The sequence below is a fragment of the Pholcus phalangioides genome, unplaced genomic scaffold, assembly GCF_987345545.1.
Source record: "Pholcus phalangioides strain wild (caught in Gottingen) unplaced genomic scaffold, Ppha-v1.0 ptg000017l_1, whole genome shotgun sequence".
Taxonomy (NCBI): domain Eukaryota; kingdom Metazoa; phylum Arthropoda; class Arachnida; order Araneae; family Pholcidae; genus Pholcus; species Pholcus phalangioides.
The window spans coordinates 45,660,144-45,679,847 of NW_028301610.1; the positions used below are offsets into that span (position 1 = coordinate 45,660,144).

Below are 19,704 nucleotides of genomic sequence, written 5' to 3' on the forward strand. Positions count from 1 at the left end.
CTCCACTAATGTCTGAAGTAGTGCTGGAGGTAATTGACACCATGAATCCTGCAGGGCTGTCCATAAATCCGTAGGAGTAAGAGGGGGTGGAGATCTCTTCTGAACAGCACATTGCAAGGCATCCCAGATATGTTCAATAATGTTCATGTCTGGGGATTTAGGTAGCCAGCGGAAGTGTCTAAAGTCAGAAGAGTGTTCCTGGAGTCACTTTGTCGCAATTCTGGACGTGTGGGGTGTCGCATTGTCCTGCTGAAATTGTCCAAGTCCGTCGGAATGCACAATGGACATGAATGGGTACAGGTGATCAGACAGGATGCAGAGTTGTATCTAGACGTATCAGGGGTCCCATATCACGCCAACTGCACACGCCCCATACCATCACAGAGCCTCCACCAGCTTGAACAGTCCCCTGTTGACATGTAGGGTCCATGGATTCATGAGGTTGTCTCCATACCCGTACACGTCCATCAGCTCGAAGCAATTGGAACCGAGACTTGTCAGACCAGGCAACGTGTTTCCAGTCCTCAACAGGCCAATGTCGGTGTTGTTGGGCCCAGGCGAGGCGTAAAGCTTTGTGTCGTGCAGTCATCAAGGGTACACGAGTGGGCCTTCGGCTCCGAAAGCCCATATCGATGATGTTTCGTTGAATGGTTCGCACGCTGACACTTGTTGATGGCCCAGCATTGAAATCTGCAGCAATTTACGGAAGGGTTGCACGTCTGTCACGTTTAATGATTCTCGTCAGTCCCGTTCTTGCATGATCTTTTTCCGGCCGCAGCGATGTCGTAGATTTAATTTTTTACTGGATTCTCGATATTCACGGTACACTCGTGAAATGGTCGTACGTGAAAATCCAAATTTCATCGTTACTTTGGAGATGCTATGTCCCATCTCTCGTGCGCCGACTATAACACTGCGTTCAAACTCACTTAAATCTCGATAACCTGCCATTGTAGCAGCAGTAACCGATCTAACAACTATGCCAGACACTTGTTGTGTTATATAGACGTTGCCGACCACAGCGCCGTACTCTGATTGGTTCCATATTCTTTATTTGCATACGCATGCCTGTACCATTTTTTTTTGGCTCTTCAGTTTATATATATCAAAGTTTCAACAAATATTAGTCAAAGTTCCTAAAGTTGGGATTACACTATGAAAGTTTTTGTAAAGTTATTTTACAGAACTTGAAAAATGCAACCAATAAGCATTTTCAAGTTTTATCAAAGAATTTTTATAAAGTTTTTATAGTGTAATCCTGGTGTAAGAAACATGCAGGTGCACACTTGGATGGACATAAGAGCTGGTTGAAATCATGGGAAAGAGTTTCAATGAAGTAAATTGTCAGTGTTTTTTCCATGAACAACAAAGCTTATTGAGAAGACACCAACGAATAAGGCAAATACACAAAAAATAATAAAAGTCCTAATGCATTTCAACACCAATGGGTGCCGTCTTCAGAGGAAAAGTTTTTTTTAACCACTAGTCTCGCTGACCGAGTTTCCCACTTGGGTTGAATACCAAATCTTCATGCTCAGTTGCTCAGCGGAAGAAGTACGTCTGTTCACTTCAAACGTCGTGGTCAGAATGAAGCATCCTGATTGGACATTTGGGGAATAGTGTTATCCGATTGGTCCATTCGAATTTTCTTGTAATTCCCGCTCGAAATGAATTTAAGCCATGGTGTTGCGATCGGGGGTGTAGATTTATTATCGTTCACTAGTATATTTTTGAAAACCCGAATATATGTGCCTTCGTAGAAATCTAGATCATAATAAATCTACACCCCCGATCGCAACACCATGGATTAAATTCATTTCGAGCGGGAATTACAAGAAAATTCAGTTTATATCAGATGCCTTCAGAAGAAGGAAAACAAGTGATGAAGTTAAAATTAAATTCAAAACGATATTGAGCAAAATATAAAAATATCATTATAGCGGTTTCAAAAATATCGTTATGGAGGTATTTATCATAGTAAAGAATATCATTATATCAAGCACTGTTGTAGCGAGGTTTCACTGTATTTAAAATAAAAATTGAGAAATCGCATACCTTTTTAGAAAAACCATGACAATGAGATCAACAACCAATAACATTTGTGAAAGAAAGATTCTACATATCTGTAACCATAAGCGTATGCAGAATTTTCTTGGAGGGGAGTTCAGATTTTTTTCTTTACAATTACAAATACAACGCCACAACAGGCAAATTGCCCAACGTAGTGGCTGACTTCATGAATCCCCGAGCCATTTTTTGGAGGCCCTACCTACTACTGCTGAACCCCACACATGCACCCCGACCACAACCCCCCCCCCCCCCCGTGCGCGGAACCCCCAACGACTGTTGCTCTCTGTGGCGAGACTTTTAACGGGGAGATCGGCTCGCATTTGCGCCTTGAAGTTGGGAACCACAGAAAACCAACTTCAGCCGACCACCACTGTGGGGTTCAAACCCGGATCCTTGCATCGCGAGTCCGTCACTATAACCACTCGACCTCCACAGTGGCGATAAAATGTGGCCAAGCTGACTATCACGGAAGAAAATCTCAATATTTAGTTACTATGTGTTTGTGTTATACGTACCATTATTTTGTGGGGTTCGAACCCGGATCCTCGCATCGCAAGTCCTGGAGGGTTTACTTTTTTCCAGCAAAATAACACTAACATTGGCTCGGGGGGGGGGGGGGTTTATAACCCCAAACCCCCCTTTGCGTACGCCAATGTCTGTAACACTTACATTTTGCTTGTTTAACCCTTCAATGGGCAGCGCCGTATATATCCACTCAAAAATGTTGTGGCAAATCTGGGCAGTGCTGTATATATCCGGCCGACCTAAGCAGTTGCCTTCCCTTACTTTCTTTGTGTAAATTTGTCACCCATGCAGTTGACGAGCTCCTCCTCCAGTATTCAGAAGAGATCATGCCATTGCAGGACGCTCTATACAGCTACACAATAAAGAAGGCACAGGGTAACAATACTATTATCCCTTGTATTGTAACTGCTATCTTGAGGAGCAAACGTGCTCCTCAAAAATGGTTGTGTGGAATAGAATTCTTGATGTTTCTGTGGTCTGAAGTGTTTTTTTCTGATCAAAAAATAGAGTTATCGCTTTTTTTCTTTTACTCAATTATTTCTCCTATATTTGATTTTCTTTCAATTTTTGAAACTTTCGGGTGATAATTAGTTTAGAAATGGATTTGAGATACAGACTTAGTTTCAAAATAACTTTAAACCTTAAACTCCCACCCCTTGAGCTGAAATTTTTTTTCGTAGTAAAGGAAGGGAACACCCCCCCCCCCCCTGTCCTTCACCACCCTCTCATCATAAATTGACTTATTTCCCGCTAAACTATGCTCTATAAAATTATCCGTGGTCATTTAAACTTTGATATCGTAACTAAGCCATCCATCGTATATCTCTAACAGACTGAATTGTCCCCCAAAAATTAATTCCTATTTCTGCTTTTTCTGACTGTTTCAAATGTAGTTTCTTTCCCTCATACCTATAGTTGAATGGAATAAACTCTCTCCCCTCAACTATCATTGATCACAGTCTGTCACAATCAAAAGCGTTATTTTGTATCATTCTCAACTAACAATATTGTATGAGTCAGGAATTTCGCAATTTCACCATTCGTTGAGTTTTTTTCAACTAGTCTCTCTCATTATTACTCTTCCATTATTTCCTCAATAACCTCGCACTCTATAAATCAAGTTTATTACACTGCTGATGCATTCCAAAAAGATCGAAATTTTAATATCAATTGCACATCTTTCACGTTCTGTGCGAACGTTGAATTTGAATATTACCATAGTTATTTTAAACTTGTGAAACTTTAGGCCTTACATTGCAGTCAGTTCTTTGAAGTTTTTTAAGTGACACTTTCCCATGCCTGGATAGTCCCCCAATAAGAATGCATCACATTCCTGAGCTTAGGCGAAAGGGAAGGGTTACCCATGAGCCAATGTAATAGTGTTATTTTGCATGAAAAAAACGTAAGCCCCCCCCCCAGAAGATATTAAATTTTGAAACGCCCCTCCCTTTTTCAGAGAAAATCCTGCCTACGCCTATGATCACATTCACCTCTTTGATGTAATCTTGCCTGTTATTTTCGTGATTGACAAATGCCAATGTTGTGTTCAGAAAAATGCTCTTGTAGCGAAACTGCTTGAATCACAATGCCCACTTACATGGATTGCATATACAATGCAGTTCATTGGAAAATTTGGTCTCTCACAAAATGAGAATATTTTCAAAGTACGGTGAAACTTCTATTAAACGGCCGTTTGCGAAGTTTATCACCGGATATAAGTTGGACAATGATAGAAAGAAGAATAAGGAGGAGAGCCTGGGGTGTGCCAAAATTTTGGATTTCATAGTCGCAAAAGAAAAAATCTCGGGCTCAATACATTTTACAATGCCCAAGAAACAGGTGCATATACTTTGGGCAGAACATTGAATACCAGATCATCCGATCAATTCTTGAATCTATATTATCAGAGATCTGCTCTTTCCTCTTAGTGAGTACTACACACAATGAAAAGTAAAAGGCTATTCGTTCTTTCCTCGCATTATTTCATTCTCTCACTGTTTTTATACTGTATCTCTGTGTGCTAAAAAGTAAAGAAAGCTCCCACAAAGCCAAAACTCTCATGTCCTGTATCTATTCAGTAAAGGTCATTGGTGATATGTTGTATTTATCCTGTTCTGTGGGGGAAAATTTTTAAACTGCCTTATCAGCTAGGATCAATTGTATAGCATTAGCCTTAGTTATATTATTTACAAATTTTTTTAACCTGATAATGATGTTACACATGAATAGGAAACCGATTGATCTGAAAAGGTATTTATGCTGATGTGTGAAGATTACAAGGTTATACAAAGAGAACTTTATAAGGTGTTAATGTATTCAAATAAAACGCAGAACAACTTGTTTTTTTTTTTCTTCAACTCTTACGGCCTAAGTTTGAAAGAAAAAACAGCTTGACAAATGTGACGGGACTAGGGATCAGTCTAGATTAAAGTTATATATATAACTCAATTTTTTTTGGAAGAGATTCTCTGAACACTCCCTCTTTTCAATTCCACCAATGTCTCTTTTTACCCCCCCCCCCCTCCCCAAAGGTAGGTTTTGCGGATGCCCATGGAAGAAAGCAGTTCATTCAAAGAAAATTGGTTGTATTGACCAGAGCTGATCATAACCGAAGGAGGCACAACTAAATTCTAGTAAAAGGAAGAATTTCAATAAAGAGACAAGAATTTCTCATGTTGTGCCCATTACGTTATCTGTATCCGCCCATTAGTATAAGCCTCTTATCGTCGTGGCTTCTTATAGCCACAACCAGAGGTAAACATAAATAAGCATTTGGTTGTTTCAAACAATGCTCGTCCTGTGTGACCTCGCGCATACCTATACATTCCCACCTATTTCCTTTCTCTTCGCTCTTCTTTTCTCCTTTTTCAGCCATGTGTGTTTCACAATGATTTTTGATAATTCAGTATAACATTCATACTATTTGACAGGTGAGGAAAAGCAAACCATAAATACATTTATGATGGCTCTGTTGAGTGAAGATAAATTCGATGATAGAAATTAACATCAAGTTCGGAGAGCGATTGCTCGTTTTCATCAGTTTCATCCGAATCTTAGGATGAACTCCAGAGTGTAAGAGACTGGTGCAGACTTGTTGTAACGAAACCACCACCACCTCGATTCTACTTTGGTGGGACCCCAGGCATACAGGTCCCACTATACAACGTTTCAAATTCATTGAACTATCCACCTTTATTTTTATGAACAAGTTATTGAAAGCATTGTATCATGAACCAATGACTTGCTACAAAATATATTCAACAAAATAATGTGGTACCGAAATCAAAAATAGCATGTTGGTCCAGCGTGAACAATCAACAAAAAAATTCCAAGTTTCTAAGTGCTATATTCACTGAGATATTCAAATTCGAAAACTGAGGAAATTTCGGAAAGAATAGCGTTAAAAACTCTAAAACAGTTTTTCCGCATTTAACGCTGTTCTTTCCCGAATTTTTCCTCAGTTTTTCGAATTTGAGTACCTCGAATTATCCGCAAAAAAATTATCTATATAATTAAATAAATCTCTAAAATTAAATTATTAAATCTTAACTATTATAAATATTAAACTATTAAATCTCTAAAAATTATCTAATATGGTAACTAATCAACTGCTAATTATTAATATTTTTCTTAAGCTTCAGTAAAATGTATTGAAAGTTAACGTACATATATATGGATATTCATATCATAGCATACTGAATACCAACAGATAAATTAATAGACTGTGATATTTATTATTAAATATTGAATGTCCATAATGTGTCACACAATAGAAATTGATTTTATATCGAGTATTCAAGAAACTTTCAATTGAATGACCGTTAATTTCGGTAAAGAAGCAACTGGGATATATAAGCCACATCTAGAAAGAAAAAAGAAAAGTTTTCGTGAAAATACTGTTGTAGAGGACGTCGAAGCCTCGTGTAAGAGACACATAATTTTCGTCCAAGAATTAAAAAAAAAAATTTTTAATTTAAAAATTATTTCGTACGTTTCACTTACGTTCTGTGGTTTCTTCATTAATTGTAAAAAATTACTAATTTTAAAAACTAAATAAGTAAACATTAAATGTTTTTCTGGACAAGCTGCGACTTTGAATCTGCCATAAGAGCTAACGATTAACTTTGAAAGTTATATGAGTATAAGCCATGACTTTATTATGGAAAATTGGGGTAATTTTTTTTTTTACAAACGAGCTTTTTACTAGATATTTCCATGTGTGATGTGTTACAAGCTCATATATAATTTCATTATTTTCAGTCGAATACTCTGTTGTGAATGTAAAAATGTTGATGATCGAGATTTCCATGTAATATTGATTTATATCTTTCAATTAAAATAATTATCTTTTTGCATGAATCCAAAAAATAGAAAGAAATTGGGGAATATAATAATTTCTCATTTTTCCCCAGGAAATCAGGGAAAGCTGATTTCCTAGGTTTCATAAACATTTAAACACTCAGTGAGACCATTATGGCTAACTTACAATAGGCCTATTCATGTCGTTGACTTATTGTTGCGATGGGAGGATCTCCAATCACTGAAAATCTGGCTACCTGCTGGTTAGAATGGGGGAAAGCATCGTCTTTCCTGAACAGGCTCTGCCTATTTTCAAAGGATTTATCTGAATATACGTAACTGTCAAAGAGTTAAGCCTCTATGAACTCCATTTTTGTGTTCAAATTCAATATGCATTTCTTGTTGCTGGTGGCCATCTCTACACTAAATGAACATCTCTGCAGTGGCCAAAACATGCTGTCGTTAAATTGTGAACAATAATTCTGTCTCCCTCGCTCTCTCGAAATTATTAAACTTTTTCAAAGAAATATAGGAGTGTTTTCTAACAAGTCACCATTTCCATCATAAATGAAATGCTAAACAAGCTTTTATCAAATTTTGAATAGTGAGTCTTTGTGCTTCCTCTAATGCCCGACCCCCAGAACAGGTTCAGCTATATAATAAGCATTCATCGTTTTTCCAAGACGTGAAAGAGTTTGCCTAACAAAAGGGGGGGGGATCAGAACAACTTAGCTTTCTTCCCATCCAAAGGACAAAAACATGCACTCTGCCAAAAATTCTTTCTGTTTTAGCAGGTTTTGTATCTACAAATTGACTAAATTTCCTTTTTGTTTCTGCGTTGCACAGTTTCCATCTTAAAGAGGTTTCTTATGATTGAGAAAGCGTTAATTATTCACAAGACTATATATTTGCTCCGTTTAAGGCAGGTTTCCGTCTCATACAGTGTCTTAACACTAGAACCGTGGAGTGGATCAATTTGGCCCAAACCACACTTCATTTTCATTTATCTCGAAAACTTACATGCAGATTTTAAACAAATTTCGTGACTTTTCATGATATCATATGAATATTTAGTCACGAAAATTTTATCTTCATATTTTGTGTTCCAGAGCTATAAGCACTTATACCTAGAACTGCGGTTTGGGTCATTTTGACCCTACGTACTATTCTATAGGAAAAAAGGGGTGTATAATTTTCTTGGAAGTGGTTACCCTTTCTAAAAGGTATTTGTAAATGAAGATAGTGAAGAATAAAGGTCTTTCATGGTCGAGGCCAATTCATTGTCAGAGCAGATTATCTTTTTTCAGTGGAGGAATGACAAGTAGAGCTAAGTATTTTTTTTTCTTTGTAAACTCGAATACCTGGAATTCTGATGAAACTCAATAAAGATTTTGGGAGAGTAAAAGTTTAACTCTAGAAAAAACGTGTAGTTAAAATTTCTGTAGGCAAACAATGTCACAGAAAAAGAATAAGATTCTGGCATGCACCAAATACGTTTTGAGTAGATTTCCAAATCTTGGGAAGTGTCTGCGTCCAACGAATCTCTTTCAGAGCACATAGTGATGCAACTGATCAAGCCATTTAAGAACATGGGCAGAGAAATGTCCTCAACTGACACTTTTTTCCCATTACACTGAAGCTGGCTCAAATGCTAAAAGCCAAAAATATGAGCTTAGTAGAGATGGTGAGACGAAATTGAAGAGCAATATTATCTGATGCAATAAATATAGTGAAACTACAGTTGTATAGAACAAATAGAACAATGATGCCACAATGACAATTTATCAAGGAAAGAACAATATAATGCCCCACACACAAACTATTTCACACTACAATTCAACAAAGTGTAACGATCGTAGTTGTAGCGATCAAATGCCCAGAAAATATTCGATGAAGGTGGCATCACAGACGCTTTCTACAATATCCTGGATCTCACTATAAAAATATTACTGTATTTTGTATAGAGCAGTACAGAAGGCCAGAATTAGTTTTTGGAAAGCAGTTCCCCTAAAATCTTATTGAAGAGCTGTATTCATCATACGTGTTACCCTTGCACAAAAGGAAACGTTTGTGCTCTCTTGATCATGTAACTGTTCGTGAGCGATCAAAATAATAATAGTAATAAATAAAAATAAACGATCTGATGTGTCAGGTAACATAAAAATGTGGAAACAAAACTGTTAATGTTAGCATGGGATGTGCAACTTCAACATGCGATGAATGTGCAATAATAATGAAAAAAAAAATTGCTCAACTGCTCATCATAAATTCCACTTATCAGTAAGAAATCACTACTTATTTGACAGAATCATATTATAGACTTTCTCATACTTAATTTGATGTACTTATTTTACATCTTTGTCGTATTATGGGATTACTGAAAAATGTTTTGGACTGAATAGAGTAAATAATGTATACTAAATATTTTTTTACTGAATTACATCTTTTTTAGCTAATTTTGAAGCCCATTTTATATTCATGAACAAATATTTTCCATTATGAATACGCAATTAAACAACATTGAATAAGAGAAGGGAAAACCCCAGGAACCGAAAATAAATTCCTGTTTTCGCCTATGAAATACCGTTTTTCCACAGTTTGGGTCAATTTGACCCAGTCCACGGTTCTAGGTATACCGAAAGTGCTGCGGTTCTAGTGTTAAACAGGTTTCACTATTATTTAAATGGACTTAATGAACTTCCAGCAATCCAACACACCCTGGTCTGATATGTGCCGTATTAGCGAGAGTCTACTGCAATTGAATCAGTCATTTCGAAAAGGGCTGATATTGGTGAATTTAAATTTTTCAGGAGAAGCCAAAAGCTGAATACAGTAAAAAGTAATGAAGATAATAACGTAATTTTCTGATGGTATTATCTTGGACATATTCCATTATGCGTTGATGCAACATTTTCAAAACAAAAAATTTAAAAAATTTTCTGAACTTAGATATAGGGAAAAACATTTTTCTGACACAGGTCCTTTTTGAAATGAACTGGTTGAAAAACAGGAAATAATAAATTAAAAAATCAAGAATTTTTTATTGATAATAGCAAACATTGATAAACACATTATTTTTTTTAGAAATCTTCAGGAGTTTCTGCTGCAGAAGTAGTAAGCCATTGCAAGATTGATTCGTAGAAACCATGATATTCTCCAGGAATGTATTGTTCGAACTTTTTCAAGTCCTCCATCTTCAGAATAGTAATTGGATGTTTCAAAGTGTAGCACTGATATTCAGGAATTTTAGGCATGCTGGAACAAACGCCTTTGGTTCTGAGCAAAAAAAAAAAAAGATTCTTGACAGCTGGTTGTCGATATAAATTCGAGCCAACACTTCACTTGGTTTCTCTGGGTTGAACTCGTATTCATAATATTTCAAAATTTGAAATGTTACTTTGTGTTCCTATGGTATATTTTTTCTGTAACTTCTCAAAGACAGCATTTTTTTTTCTTAAAATTGGAGGCAGACCAAGCCTTAAAGTTTAAGATGTCAACAATAGTGACCTCCTCGACGTCCAATTTGTTTACATTGGAAGATTTTTTTAATGAGTGAAGAGTTTATTTTCTCTTCGTATTTTCCTCTACATAAAAATCCTTGTCACAGTCATTGAAGGAGTGGCCACGCTGAGGAAAGTACAAGTGAATTTTAATTTTTTACTCTTGCTGATAGAGTCAATAGAAATTTAATGATAATACCGTTTCTGTTTTGGCCAGAGCTGTCATCACAAAATAAATGAAGTTCTTCAACTGAATCAGGAACATTTTTCTCAATATAATGATTCAAAAGTGTTACCACTTCGTTCAGACCTTTGAGGGCTTGCCCTTTGTGGTAAGAGTAGAAGATACCTTTTTTAAGTGGTCAAATTGTGAACACAAACTTCAGAAACCCATAACTGGCGAAAATAGAATATTTCCTGGACTGGAAGCACAGGAAGTAGGAGGTTCTGCATGTAGTCAAATGACGTCCCCATGACAGAACTGCTTCCTTTACATTTCTTCCTTGGTTTTAGTAAAGAACTTAGATGCACCTTTCGTGAACTATAAGCTCAGCACTGGCCATACTTTTCACCACGTCATTTAACCATTTAAAGGCCGAACAAAAACACTTGTTTTGACATTTGGAATTTGAAGGGCCCATTTGTCACATTGTGCAGTTTGCCAGAAAACACATAACACATGTGTAAATGTTACCACTGTCCTTGCATCACAAACACAATATAATGGCCATCAGATTACCTGACATTTTTTTTCAGTTGACAACATGGACCTTGATGATTAATTAACCCCTACTTCGTTCGTAGAATGTTCTTTGTCACTTCTCTTCGGAATTTCAAATGCGAAATACGATTTGCTTCTCACAACTCTGAATGAATTATCCAATGTGCTATAATGGTCACATGGCAAATCTTTTCCCACGAAATCCAGAGCCGAGGTTTCAATCAGATTTTAAAAAGAACTTTTTTTATCCCATGCAATAATTTTTTCTCAGATTACTCAAAACTGTTTTGCCTTTTCTTGAAACTTGAGTGTTACATTTACGTTTTGGTTTTTTTTTCTGCCCTACATCTTTTGAACAACACATTTTAGGAGTTTTCTAACACCTTATTCTCATTGTTTAAAAATTACCTAGCATTTCACATATATCAGTTGCAACTCTTGATGCTGGATCATTTTCAACCATATCATCTTCATCCATGATGTTTATTTTCATTATCACGTAATTGGCATGTATCTACATCCTCTAATTCGGAATCTGAAAGTTTCTAAATATCCTCCAGTTTCTTCCAAGATATATTTTTGATATGGTTACACTCAGCCGAACACAACAAGGCTATCTAGGATTGTCGAACTCGGTTTGATTAGTCTGAAGTTCACAAAAACATACATTTCTATGAATGCAAGAATAAAAAAGTACTCACACAATATAAACAATCAATCCCAGAGAGCACATTCCTCTTTGTCATATTACCCAGAATTAGCCCCTATAACCATGTCAAATGATGACAATACCCTGGGATTCGAACGGGAAAATCGAAGTAGCAGCGCACTACACATTAGATATCCCTAGAATCCCGCTCTCTTGAAAGGCCAATGTTCCATAAATGGAACATGCATTTTTGAACGCGCGTAGCTCTTTAATGTTTAACAGTACAAAGAAACTAATTGATTTACTTTGATTGATATATTAAGCGGTAAAAACATGCAAAATAATTTTCAATTTACTTCAAAATTGAAACTTTGGCAAATTTTAATCCAAATAGGGAAAAAATACCCAAAAAATGTCAAATTTCAAAATTCTGTCAAAAATGTTTATATCAACCTAAAGTTTCCAAATTTATTTCAAAAAATACTTTGAACTCTTCTCTATATACGATAAAAAACCGGAAATGTTTGAATCAATTTTTATCTGACATTTTTGTAAATAAAAACTATGTTCCATTTATGGAACATTGGCCTTTAAACGGTTAAATGAGGTTCCTGTAATTTCACACCACGTTCCTCATACTTGGAACACGCCGATTTGAGGTCTCCCAAAGACAAATTAAAATTTTTATGGAAATATTTCAAAAAGAACTTTTCAAAAGAACTCTGGAAATTTAGACAAAAGTATTTTGTACATAGTATTAACGTTTAGGGAAGACGAAAGGTATTTTTTGGTAATACCACTGGAGTGGTGTGTTTCTTTTGAGGAGCGTCATTAATGAAGTCTTGAATCGTAAGACATGCATCTCCTGGAATGGCATTAATTCTCGATCCAGCTTATTTACCATGGGAGTTGAGTTGGTTGTAAACGTTTGACTCTTCTTATCTTTTGTACCATGTAAACTTAGAAAAGCTTGTTTACAAACTATCTCTTTCTTTGCCCTTTTACTTTTACAAAGTACTTACTAGAGAAAGTCTTTGGTTTGAATGAACCAGTATTATGACGTTTAGTTTTGGCCTTCACAGGTGTTCCCAGCAACCCCTTTACGTAAACGTCTTGTTCCTTCATTTCAAAGCTGTTCATTTTATCAGTCAGGTTACATTGCTCCTCTTCTGAGATATTATCAAAGTATTTTCGGAGGGACCTGAACAAAATAAAAAAAAAAGATAATCTATCAACAGGTGAAAATGCAAATACAGTCAAATCCTTTTATGACAAACTCCAAGAGACCAGAGAATCACTTCGTAATAATGAAATTTTACAAAGGAATTCCAGATTTTTTTTATATTGTAACTATGTAGACTTATCTGAAAGTTATAAAAGTTTTTGTTAAAATGAGATTTTTGTTATGACTTTTCATTAAAGCGGGAATCAACTGTAATATAGAAAGTAAAACATTGGTGGAGAATAAAAAGATTTCAGTCAAACTTACGAGTATCTTTTTCCCTTTGTGTGACGAGGAATGAGTTGACTCTTGTGGTTTTATGCTGAATACCTTTAACTTTTGTGGCTTTAATTACATTATGTTTGTGAGCATCCTCATTCCATACACCTCTTCACTTCCAGATTCGAAATCACTTGTTGATTCACTCATAATAATAATGAAAAACTGAATCTTGCCCGAAGAGACAACTACAAGAGGAAGTTAACCTAACGATTGTCAACAGAAAACTAAATACTAATGCATCGAGTAGCAGACCTGAAAACTAATATTTGCAATCAAAGGTCACAAAAAGTTAACAAATATTGGGAGTCGCGGTCAGTGGTGCCAACAGTCAAAAAATTTTCCAACTAGATCCTTCATCAAAAGTAACTAGAAACTGTACTTAAACAACCAGAATTAATTTTAGCCATTGTGTAGATGACCATGCATCCCATATTTTCTGGGAAATTCCCATATTTTCACATAATTTAATAATAGACTACTACATAGTACGCAGGGGAAATTTTTTTATAAATATTAGAAAAACAACTAGATGGTTTTTTTCCCAACTAAATGGCCAAAAAAAAAAAAGGCCAGATCTAGTTAAAAAATAATTAAGTTTGGAAGATGCTGGACATTACCTACAACATTTCTGAAATAAAACCTTTTGTTTTCCCTCTGGTTATTTTTTTGGGTGCAGCTTTATTTACTAGACATTATGATAATATATATTTCCGATCAAAAAAAATTGCACCAAGAAGAGAGCTTTGGATTTAAATGAAACTTGATGTGTAATTATATTAAAATGTATAAATCACAATACCTGACCAAAGCAATCTTTTAGTGCTGAGATCACCACTACGACACAAAAATAATAAAACAATAGCACCTGCTAGGCCTTTAGTGCGGTTCGGCACTCTTGATGCCACTGCAAATGAAGTCAAAGTTTTAGAGCTGTCAATGACACAAATTTAATGGGTGCTATGAGAGCAAACCTAATTGTCTGAAAATGGTCAAGTCTGATACAAGGTTGCTTGATGAATATGGCATCTGCAATTGGATGATCAGTGCAGGCCTGCTTGGGCTTATCTACTGATGAAGCAATCCTCTCTATTGTTGGGCAAACTAGGGCATCCAGAGTTTGTATGATGCTTGTGCATGTCTTCACACATTCACTGCTCCCAGCATTTTTTAACAGTATGGTCAGAACAGTCAAGTTCCCTGGCATGGCAATACATTGATATGTTCACCCTGCTTGTCTCAATCCAAAGATACAACTTTATTTGAAGTCTGACAGTTGCTTAAAAGGTCATTGAATCAATCTCTGAGGCATCTTAAACAATCAACAATAGCTTATCAAGTAAAAACAGTGCACAAAAATAGCTTATCAAGTAAAACAGTGCTTATCAAGTAAAAACAAGCACAAAAGCTGTCTGAGTCCATTTTAAATAGCAACTGGGAAGTACTTTATTTTCTAATGTATAGAAATGTCTGAAGTACTTTCACGCCCCAGGTGACAGGAATATTTGCGTAATTCTTTCGCAATGCTAATCATTGGCATGCCACATGTGATATTACTGCCTTCCGTGTTTCGTAGTGATTTGAATATTCTTTCTTGTTAAGTAATTACTTTTTTGATAGGGAATTATAATTAACCTGTTTCACTGTTGTGATATTTTTCTGGTTCTGATCTTTGGATTTTCTGTGCTTTAATTTTAAATTTCAATGGGCAGTATGAAACTTGGTAGGCAGTCTCCGACTTTAATTCAATGATTATCTCAGGACCAGTAAAGATTACCAAAATAGCATAATAAAATTTCTATCAAATACAATGACTGCATGTGTCCTATTTATGATCTTTCTTTCAGGTTGGGTTTAGAACCGAAAATGATGGGTAACATACTCAATATGAGCTCTGGCCGTTCTTGGTCAAGTGAAGTATATAATCCAGTCCCTGGTGTTATGGAAAATGTGCCTGCTATAAACAACTATCAAGGAGGGTTTGGTACAGCTCTTATGGCGAAAGTAAGTAAAAACTAAGGATGAGGTTTAATGATTGAACAGTATATGCAATAGAATCTTGTTTATATAATGTTCAAGAGGCCAAGCTATTGTATAGATGTGAAACTCATATAACTGGAACTTTGAAAATGATGCTTCCTTTCATAGACCTCAAAAAATTTAAATAATTTAATGATTTAAATTGCATTTTAAACATTTTGTTTTATAAAAACATGAGAAAAAAAATTCCCACAAAAATCATACCCACTTTTTAAAATCATGTTATAAACTACTGGTAAAAAATATAATTGATACAGTAAAACCTCCCAACAACAGCCACTAACACGGGCGTGAAAAGGTGGCCGCTATTGGAAATGGCCATTTTATTTCTTAAAAAAAATTAATTTGCGATCTGTTATAACATGTAAAATGATATCCGTTCTGTAATTCATTATGATAATTATATATTTGATTTATTATAACATACAATTATATTACTATATATATATTGGTAATATTATAATAATTGATTAATCAATCTACAGCCTTATTTTGGCATCCTTATATAAATATTATGTACGCTTGCAGTGCTGAGGTAAGAACTGACTTGAAAATGAGACAACAAAAATGACTCGGTGAGAAAAACTGATATGGACCAAGATGGTGTGCTAGCAACCCAAAATGGTTTTTTATTCCTACCCCATGATCAACTAGACTATGTATGCTGAACTCCTGACACGTGGGCCATCTGGGCCATCTACTGTGACCCATGATCTCAAACCTAATTTTGCAAGAATTGGCTAAGCGACACATTCTCAGATCACTTCAATGACTTGCAGCACATTTATAGATCATTTAAGTGACCTGGGGTGCTGACCACAGCACATTCCCACTTCAATTAAGTCGTCTGTAGAACATTTTCAGACCATTTAGGTGATTTTTGAATGCAAGTATAGAGCACTTGATGGCCCTTTTCCCTCTCCACTGCCTCCAATATACCCATCTAGCATTTGTACCCAGGAAAAGAAAGCATACATAATCTTTTTCCTTATATAGTTCGGGAGGAAGGGGGAAAAGCTTTGAAAATTACTTTTCTCATAGTGATATGTGTATTTCTTTTCTGACTGCATGCCCAAAGTGGCCATTGTTTGGAGGTTATCTGTAATGTTAAGTCTATGGGACACGTTCGGTTCCATCAAAAAATATAGCTGTTATTCAAAAATTACCATTGTTCATAGATGTGCGTGCCAGGAGGTTTTACTGCATAACATGACCACTGCTTAAATTTTGAGTATTCGTATAATATTCTTTTTTCAGAATGTGAAAAATTAATTTTATATTTTTGTAAAAAGGCCTTATCGTTTTGTTGATATATCCAAACAAAGCAAATAATGCACTAAGTCAAGTTCTTCAAGTTTTCTAAAAAAATAAATACTGTGCATGTTCTTTATTATCAGACCCATATCCTCCCGAATGGTTTTAGTGCACTCTCTTATACTCTCTAGGAATAATACTGTAGACATTTGAAAAAATTCTAAAAGGATATATAGTCATCTTCAGAACAATTGAAATCTGTTTGTTTGAGCCTTGCTGACTGCATCTACTGAATTCTCATAAATAAATAATAAATTGTTGCATAAACATCCACTTTAAATGGTTATAGCCAGCTTGATGCTTATTTTCATATCTGTCAACTAGAGAAGTTAGACAAGAATATTCTCCTGAAGGTAAAATTTGGAGAAAAATAGAAAACATTCTTTTTTTCTTTTAAATAATGTAAAATATTACAAATTTTGTAAATAAAACTTCTTGTGATGGCCATCTCCGAACAACAGTCACATTGTGTTGGAGCCGAATGCATCCCATAAACAGCATTACAGGTAACCTCCGAACAACACCCAGTCTGGACATGGAGTCTGAAAAAAATATGCATATTGCTATGAAAGGAATAATTTTTGAGCTGATTTTTAAAGGAGTCTGCTCCCCCCCCCCCCCCCGATGTCTATGAGAGGGGGGATTATGTATGCTTTCTTTTCCTGGATACAAATGCTGAATCAATGAACACAAGAACTTTGCCACTGGACTCTCCCATTGCGAATATCTCTTCCAACCTCTCTCCAAGCAGAGTCCAGAACACTTTAGTTCGAGTAAAAAAAAATATACATACAAAATTTTTTACAATATATTTTCCCTGTACAATTTGGTTCTGTCATGATTAACAAATTTTGTGGTGATAAACAGACGAGATGGGGCTGGGAGTTGGAGAAAAGTTTGTTGTTTTGTGAGATGAACATATTATAGAATGAAGGTATATTTTAGGAGGAATTGGAGGCTCATGCCATCTCATCTGTTATCTTACACTTGTCATATTATGTACATAGGATACAACAAACAAAACAAAAATCTTATTGTATGGCATAAAATATTCATCACAGCGAGTCATTTTGCTTAACATCTTGTTGGTGAGCAAATGGGTTTGATTGGCCTTGTTAACTTGTGGGTTAAAAGCCAGCATCAGTTTATTGGGTTGAGTTCACTTGCTCTGGTGGATCTGATGAAAATATACCAAATAAAAATATAGTGTGGCAGAATATGTACAATTAGGGACCACCGGGGGGACAAAATTTTGCCCACATGGGCACCTATTCTCCTAAATGACTTGATCTCCAAAAAAAATTTATAAAAAATCAAATTTCTCATTTTCAATGACCTTCATAAAATGGGTGAGGAAGGAAAAAAAATCTCCATTTATATAAGCGCCTCTTGCAGTTTCAGTATTTGGGTTTATACAAATTTGAGGAGGAGGAGAAAAAGTGAGATTTTCATTACCATTTTTGAAAATTGCTCTCAAGCTCTTCATCTGAAAGCATGTTCAAAGCAGCCCCTGTTCCTGTCTTTATTAAAGGGGGCAGTGTTGTAACTATTTTTCCCCGTTAGTGGTCATTCTCATTAGAGCTACTAGAAATAGTTTCTATAGGTGCCTCAGTTCTGAAAATATGGCATTCAGCAAATGCTCGTTCTGTTGTGAAAAGCCACCAAGAGCTTTGATGAAGGGGCCTTCTGAAGAAATTAGGCACAGGAACCTATTTTAGAGAGACTACTGAACTGACTACTAAAGTAATGGCTAGGATTCAAGCTCCAAGAAGTATCACATTTTCTTTGGGTGCCTTAAGTATAGCTTGAGCTCCTAGAAATACCACCCTATGCAAGAGACTTGGCTAGATTTAGTGCGCCTAGAAATGCCACGTTATCTTGAGATGCCTTTTGGCAATAGCTACTAGCTTGTATATAGGGTAGTGTCGAAGACTAAGAAAAGAGGAAAAGCAGCTCCAAGCTTTTAAGCCCTAAAAAACTCAAGATGAAACATAAAAGGGGTCCTGGAAGTTTTTCTTAAAAGGGGGGGGGGGTGAAATAAAAGCCTCTGATCTTGGGTCAATAGTGCTCTGAAATGCAGAGAATGAGAGGAAATTAAAGTAAACTATGTTGTACGATAATATATTATACGTTGATAATGCATAATTTTGTGCTCAAAATGTTACTTTCTCACAAGTATTGTCTTTTTTCATGGCTTAGTTTGTTTTCTTTGAAACACTTTTGTCTCATCCTTATGCATATGCAGTGTTGAGTCTGAGAAATTATTCTGTGGAAAAATTTATGGCCGGTGTGTTTGTTAACTCTTAACACACATATCCCTCTTTCAATTAATACAGTGTTTTTTAATTTTTGGCACCCATGGACCCCTGACTTTGTCATCGTTTTTCCGCGGCTCCTCATAATATCCTAATGTAAAAAAAAAACACTACAAAGAATTGAAGGGACACGCATCAAGACACCATTGCGTTTCTACACCCTAAAAAAGGTGGCGATGAACCTAGGGGCCCTAAGTGTGATGCACCCTTTGAGGATCCATTGAATGTTTCCGAAATGAAATAACATAAATGCACTATATTTACTCATCACTTTTTAAAGCAGAATTCCGGGCATTATTTGTTTCTGTACTTCTCACAACAACATAGTGGTGGTCTATGCATGGTCTTCTGTCTTACAAGCATCAGAGATTTTTCTGAAGGCCCTCTAGCTGTTTAAAAATGCATGCCTAGTAGTTTACTCTCAAAAATTTTAACAGGATCACATCTTTATGAAGCCCTTTTTGCACTTGAGGCACCCGGATTAGGCCTGGATATGTCCATGTGGAAAGTTTGAAAGTAGCAAAAGATACATATACAGTATGTATACTGTTTCAGAAAAACAAAAAGTTCCTGCAAAATGTTGAGTCTACTCTTAAAAGATTATCTAGATCAATGTTTTTCAATTAGCACATATCTGAAGAATTACAATACTTACTGATATGGACTTTGCCGTCTCATGGTTTGGCAGCAATTACCCAAAGATCCTCTGGTCAGTCAACAAGGAAAAAACCAAGAACTCCCTAGTCCAAGGATTCTCAAACTATGCACTC

The 19,704-nt window shown here is 35.9% G+C and overlaps 1 protein-coding gene across 1 annotated transcript in view; it reads left to right on the forward strand.

Annotated features, from left to right (window-relative positions):
- The window catches only part of LOC149073511 (3-hydroxyisobutyrate dehydrogenase, mitochondrial), a 120,441-nt gene that overhangs the window by 57,595 nt on the left and 43,142 nt on the right, over positions 1-19,704 (forward strand). The window contains exon 5 of the mRNA XM_089247120.1: positions 15,113-15,269. Within this exon, the coding sequence (XP_089103246.1) occupies positions 15,113-15,269 (157 nt within the window). The remainder of the gene's footprint in view (positions 1-15,112; positions 15,270-19,704) is intronic.